Consider the following 7,199-nt stretch of genomic DNA (forward strand, 5'->3'; position numbering starts at 1 on the left):
GAAGGTATGCACAAGTGGACTGACTACATCCCAGGTAGAGGCCACGGGTTATGGCCTCACTTGTCCTGCCGGGTCTTCTCACGCACCGCATACTTCCAAAGGTCACGGTCGCTGGTCATTTCCATATATATATATATATATATATATATATATATATATATATATGTATACTTTTGTATGTATATGCATGTGAGTGTCTGTGTTTGTCTCACTACTTCACAACTGTTGACAACAGGTATTGGTTTATTTACATTCCTGAAACTTAGTAGATCAGCAAAAAGAGGCTCATAATTTAAGTACCAGACTTCTACAAATGATGTAAGAACTGGGGTTGATTTGATCATCTAAACCTTTGAAGGCAGTGCTCCAGCATGGCTGTAGTCCAATGAGTGAAACAAGTAAAAGAATATAAAAGATATACCTTCAGTTCCAAATCTTTGTAAATCTGTGGCCGTAACAAACTCAGCAGATATGAAGCTCTGGAAAACTTGAATCCTAGAATGATTAGTAAGAGTAGCATGAATTACATGGCTAGTTTGGCATCAAATGTACATGGGGTTACATAAAAGGACATTGAATTATATAATAATTGCTTGCTTTGATTAGAAACATTTTTATTTTTGTAAGCAGGAAGTTATATCATCTGCCGACTTGATTTCATTAGATTAAGTAGGAATGACACAAAATAAACTCCAGTACAATAGAATTTAGAACAACGGTGAGACAACAAACAAGGTATGTAGTAGTAGTAGTAGTAGTAGTAGTAGTTGTAGTAGTAGTTGCAGTTGTTGTTGTTATAGTTGCAGCAGCAGTGGTATTTGTTTTGGTCTTCTGCACTCTGAGTTCCATCCCTGCCAAGGGTCAATAAATAAAGTCCAGTACTGGGACTGATTATACTATTCTATATTTTTGAGATGATGAATTATGTACATTATTATTTACAATGGACTGATAGGTGTCCTCATCTTGTTTGTTGTCATCACAACATTTCGGCTGATGTATTCTCCAGCCTTCATCAGGTGTTCTGGAGGAATTTCGAACCCAACCCTTTAGTTGTCTACTGGGGTACACTGTTTTCATTCTTAAGGTATATTGCTGATGTTATTTTTCTGTTGATATTATTTTTCAAGGCCCCTACTTGGGATTGAACTTAGAATCCATTAGTCAAATAAAAGGTTGGGTTTGAAATTCTACTAGAACACCTGATGAAGACTGGAGAGTACATCAGCTGAAACGTAGTGATAACAACAAACAAGATGAGGACACCTATCTGTCCAGCGCAAATAATGTGGGATTGATTATTATTATTATTATCATTATGCACTCTATTAAGTTTAAAATGCTCAAGACAAGCTTATATCAAGACAACACCCCTGTAATTCCATCAGGAGTTGAAGGACCAGGAAGGATCAAGTATGTGACTTTTTGGGAAGGAGAAATAAGATGTGATGTTTATACCTTTCCCAAAGACCCAAAATTCATTTCAAGAAAATGAATCTAACAGGTTACAAATGTGACTCCCTGAGATTTCCATGTTGTTAATTGACCAGACATTGCTATTGAAAGTTATCTATTAATAAATCAATATATCTAAGTGAAGGCTATAGTAAAATGGTCATGTTATTGTAATTGTATAGATGCCAGGTGAGCTCAGTGCTATAGAGCTGACCTACGATCAAAACTGTTCTGACCATGACCATCACGTCCCTTTTCTGTACATCCAGAACTACATTGTCCAGTATATTATTATTTTCTAAAGACAGTACAATATGATATGAAAGATTTAGTTGTTTGCCGGTGGCATATAAAAAGCACCTTTTGAGTGTTGGGCCTCATGGAAGCAATGACAAATGACTGAGACCTTTGGCAATATGTTGTGCTTGAGAAGTAGACCCATCAAGCCAAGTGAAATCATAGTCACAGCAGATACTAGTGTCACACAACTGGCACCCATGCTGGTAGCACATAAAAACATCCATTACACTCTCAGTGTAGTTGGCATTAAGAAGGACATCCAGCCATAGAAACCATACCAAATCAAACTGGTGTCTGGTGCAGACCCTCAGCTTACCACTTGTGGTCAAACTGTCCAACCCATGCCAGCATGGACAACAGATATTAAACGATGATGATTATGATGATGATGATGATGATGATAACATAGATGCTCTGATAAAAAGGTACTAATTTTTCTGTGAAAATAACCTGACATAAACTTGAGTTATATCCAGGAGGTGACTATCTCTCGTTTATTTAACAAACAATTAGGGACAATTAAACTGAACCCCGCAGTAACTTTCTGTTGCAGTCTTTAACATGAAAGGACTTTTGAGCACTTCAATTCAGTATAAGTTAATGAAATAGTCATCAATTATACAAGCAATCTTTAGAAAGGTCCCCACTTCGATTGAACTTAAGGTATGAGTAATTAGGTATGAGAATGGGTACTGAAGAGGATTGTACATATTATTATTATTTGTACATTATTTTGTGAGTGTTGTATATCTAAATGAGATTAAGTAGTGTACTAAAATATTGAAATAGACAGAAACACTCAAGGAATGTATAATCACTAAACCTTTAAAATACCGTGTGGCTTTGGATAGGCAGAATTAGTTGCAGGTGAGTGCAGATGGTACATACATGTCTGCTTTTTTTTTTCTCTTGTTGTATGTGATACTGAAATGATATTACCCAGGCAAGTGTAACTAACTTTAACATTATGCACATTATAAAGCATGTATTATTTATGTAACCTCATCATCATCATCGTTTAACGTCCGTTTTCCGTGCTAGCACACTATATAGTAGCAAAACATAGCAAATTTAGCTATTTCTCTGCAGATTGAAAAAAACTGTGAACTGCTGTAATCAATTTTTGAACTTTATTGGGTTCTCATTAGGAGTTTCTACATCAATTTGATCAATCCCAGAGAAACAAGCAGCCAATCTGTTTGTATACTCATCGAATCCAGTAGCTATAGAAAGCTGTAGCAATTAATTTCCATACTATAAGTGTTTAGCATTTTATTTAATATCAGGGGCCTGTCAGTTATGTACATATATACATCCCTGCATGGAAAATTGCTTGGAAACAGCTGAGAGTTGGTGACAGGCAAGGTGACTAGATGTAGAAAACCTGCCACAATGAATTCTCATGTATGCCTGGAAAAGGTGGACATTAAAACAATGATGATGATGATGAACATGAGTTACTTAAGGTTTAATTACATGCAACACTTACCTGGTATTATTTCCTCTGTTACAGCTGCTCCACCAATTACATGACGTTTCTCCAAGACACAAACCTTCAAGCCAGCTTTCTGCAGGTAGGCAGCCTGTGAAAGGAAAAGTTGTTAATAATATATGTTGACTGCTCAAATATGTGGATCATTTGAAGACTTAATTGTTTACTTTAATAAATTGAAAGATTTACTTCTTAAATTCACCATCACTGCCACAAGTATCACAAGTAAGCCAAAGACGAATGAAGGCCTCTACATAATTGCTTACCCTACTAGAAATAGCAGCCAAATCTTCCCACTGTCTTAAAATGGAAGTATGTTAACCGTAGTTGAAACAGTTTTGGAATTAAGCTTTTCTAGATCATGGCTGACCCAAGACTAAAAAAAAAAAAAATCATTATCTCAATAACTGCTATCACCTCCCAGAAATAAAGGGATGAGCCATTGAACAAAGATCAATGTAGAGTTACTTGAATCAGATTATTGAAACAATCAAGTCTTTCCCATCAGACTGTTGGATTCAAGATGTGTGTAAGAGAATAGATTGCATTGAGGTGGACCATATGCTTAAGCATTGCAGGTGTTATTGCATTTGACCACATCTTTGCATTCTTCTAACTTCTTGGTATCAAAATCATTCTTTTTTCTGTCCCTACTCTCACATCCCTGAGAGAAAAGGGAGAAGAGAGACAAGAGGAAGAAAAAAGACAGGGTGACTGAGAGATCTAATCTAAATTAAAGAGGGGAGAATTAAAACGTTGTAAAGCAAAAAAATTGAACTTCAACTTACAGTGATCAATCCATTGTGTCCTGAAACACAGAAAGAGAGAGGAAGATGAATCAAAGAATAACAAAGAGAATGAAAGTCATAGAATAATTAACACAAATGAATCACAGAATAAGTAACTAAAATGAAGAGAGGTTTAAAATAATCTATTGTGAAACATACTTCAGAAATTTCCTTGCATTCAATACTCTTACTCTTTACTCTTTTACTTGTTTCAGTCATGTGACTGTGGCCATGCTGGAGCACCGTCTTTAGTCTAGTAAATCGACCCCAGGACTTATTCTTTGTAAGCCTAGTACCTATTCTATCAGTCTCTTTTGACGAACTGCTAAGTTACGGGGATGTAAACATACCAGCATCAGTTGTCATGCGATAGTGGGGGTGAGGGGGACAAACACAGACACACAAACATATACACACACATACATATATACGATGGGCTTCTTTCAGTTTCCGTCTACCAAATCCACTCACAAGGCTAAACTGTTACCACACAGGACAAAATGCTTAGTAGCATTTTGCCTGTCTTCATGTACTGAGTTCAAATCTCACCAAGGTTGACTTTGCCTTTATTGCTTTCAGGGTTAATAAAATAAGTACTAGTTGAGCACTACAGTTAATGTAATCAATTACCCCAACCATTCAAAATTACTGGCCTTGTGCCAAAATTAGAAAGAAATTATTATTATTGTTGTTGCTAGTTTTCCATAGGCATAGGAGTGGCTGTGTAGTAAGTAGCTTGCTTACGAACCACATGGTTCTGGGTTCAGTCCGTGGCACCTTCAGTAAGTGTCTTCTACTTATTGCTTTCAGGGTTAATAAAATAAGTACTAGTTGAGTGGATTTAATAAAATAAGTACTAGTTGAGTGGATTTAGTAGACGGAAACTGAAAGAAGCCCATCGTATATATGTATATATATACATGTGTGTGTATATGTTTGTGTGTCTGTGTTTGCCCTCCCCCCAACATCCCATGACAACTGATGCTGGAATGAACCCTTGCGAAAATTTTGTCGATCTGATAACAAATGTTCATACGTTTTAAGAGTATAATGGGGGTACCAAAAACGGGTAGTGTGTTATATCTATTTAATTTGTTAACAAAAATTATTTACGTTGTTTAGGAAAAAAAAATTTATTTGTTTAAAAAAATGATTTACTTTGTGTTAAAAAAATTATTTATTTTCTGTTTTCTCTACTTTGCTATGTAGTCGTTGTAGGATCGACTAGCCACGACTAGCTAGCGCGGATGCGCGAGTACGCGAGTGCGCGCACCGAGACCGCTCTTCTTATTATCGTTATAACTGTTGACTCCGACATTTCATATTATTGTTTTACCTAATCAATCTTACTCGTTACAATTGGTAACTATACTAATTAAACCTAAACGTTACACACTCGTAAACAGACTTGTATATTTATTAAAAAAAAAAAACACTCTCTATAAATTTCTTAGTAACATGCAGAAGCATTTGTTATGGTAGTAGAAACTTCTGTTAAAAAATATAGAGCTTGTGCTTGAAAAATAAAACTCGTAAATCCAGGATCTCGTAAAGCGGGTCCTTGTAAAGTGAACTATTACTGTACTGCTAGGTATTTTTGCCCGGCGCGCTAACGATTCTGCCTGCTCGCTGCCTTAATAATAGTAATAGTAATTCTTTTTATTAAAAGCACAAGGACTGAAATTGTTCTGGGAGGTAAGTAGTCGATTTCATTTACTCCAGTGTTTCACTGGTACTTAATTTATCGACCCCGAAAGGATGAAAGGTTAAGTCGAACGTGCAGATGAACGTGCAGAAAGGTTAAGTCTAACGTGCATTTTGCTCAGTGTGCTACCGATTCCGCCAGCGCGCAGCCTTATAATTATAATAAGAGGAAGGCCTTAATCGATTCCAATGACTCTAGTACTGCACTGGTACTTTATTTTATCGACCCCCCCCAAAAAAAAGGATGAAAAGCAGAGTTAGCATCGGGGAGATTAACTTTGCTTTTCACCCTTTCGAGATCGATGAAATAAAGTACCAGTGAAGTATTGGAGTCAATGGAATTGACGAAGACCCTTCCCTCTGACGAGGCATGTTGTAATGTTGATGCATTTCCCTTACTAATGGAATTACAAGTGAAGGGCTTTAACTTGTAAGCGAATTAGCAAAATATCTTCTTTAAAATAATGTTGACATTTAAAATCAAAGAAACATAAAGCACACATAAAATAATTTTAAAATTTTAAATCAGAAAAGATGAAGAAAACCTGCTCCAATAATAACAGCATCATATTTAAGTTGCAGTGCTTTGGGTTTACAGTAATATCTTGTCGGGTTTTTGAAGAGTTTGTGCTGAGCAAAAACTTGGTAATTAATTCTGGTCCAAGAAAAAGACAAAAATCTGGGGTTAAACATCATTGCTTCAACACTTTTTTGCTGATGAGAAGTTATTAGGTAGTTATCGTTGTGCTAACAGCAAAGACCAGTCAGGTAATAAATTTATGTCAAGAGCTTAATTCTTATCTGAATAATTAGAGAAATCGCAAGTTATTCGAAACGAAGTTCAGTTTTTTTTTTTGTAAGATTATGTTTAGCTTTAATTTAATGACATACATGTATTCTAGTGATGTTTAACGTGTATCAAATTTCAATTGCTGCTGCTGCTGTGTAACCTACTTGTCCCGGTATCAGTATTGTCTTCTAATATTTAACAAGCAGCTGCGGTTTGGTAGAATCAGTAAAGTGGCGGGGTTAAAACGACATACGTTCTTTAGTTCTCTTTACGTACAGATTTATGATTCCACCAACATAAATTTTGCATTCCATCCTTTTAAGGGTATCAGTCAAAATACTGAGATTAATATGATTGACTATTCACCCAATCAATTTGTATCAGTGTACCACTGTTTGAAATCAATATTTATTAACAGCGTGCAAAGAAGCGGTCTTGATACAGGACATAACAACTTAGTGACCCAGCCTAATAGCAGTTGGGTGTTGTGTTTAGCAACAGGCGGAGAGCTGGCAGAAACGTTAGCACGCCGGGCGAAATGCCTACCGGTATTTCGTCTGCCGTTACGCTCTGAGTTCAAATTCCGCCGAGGTCGACATTGCCTTTCATCCTTTCGGGGTTGATTAAATAAGTACCAGTTAATCACTGGGATCGATATAATCGACTTAAT

At 36.3% G+C, this 7,199-nt stretch overlaps 1 protein-coding gene across 1 annotated transcript in view; it reads right to left on the reverse strand.

Annotated features, from left to right (window-relative positions):
* Nucleotides 1–6,586, reverse strand: part of LOC115226843 (pyridine nucleotide-disulfide oxidoreductase domain-containing protein 2-like) — a 44,172-nt gene extending 37,586 nt beyond the window's left edge. Inside the window, exons 1-4 of the mRNA XM_029797842.2 lie at nt 6,285–6,586; nt 4,036–4,055; nt 3,245–3,338; nt 422–495 (exon numbers count right to left, since the gene is read on the reverse strand). Coding sequence (XP_029653702.2) covers nt 422–495; nt 3,245–3,338; nt 4,036–4,055; nt 6,285–6,435 — 339 coding nt within the window. The 5' untranslated portion in view covers nt 6,436–6,586. The remainder of the gene's footprint in view (nt 1–421; nt 496–3,244; nt 3,339–4,035; nt 4,056–6,284) is intronic.
* Nucleotides 6,587–7,199: the final 613 nt, after the last annotated feature.

This window comes from Octopus sinensis, linkage group LG2 (genome assembly GCF_006345805.1).
Source record: "Octopus sinensis linkage group LG2, ASM634580v1, whole genome shotgun sequence".
Lineage (NCBI taxonomy): Eukaryota > Metazoa > Mollusca > Cephalopoda > Octopoda > Octopodidae > Octopus > Octopus sinensis.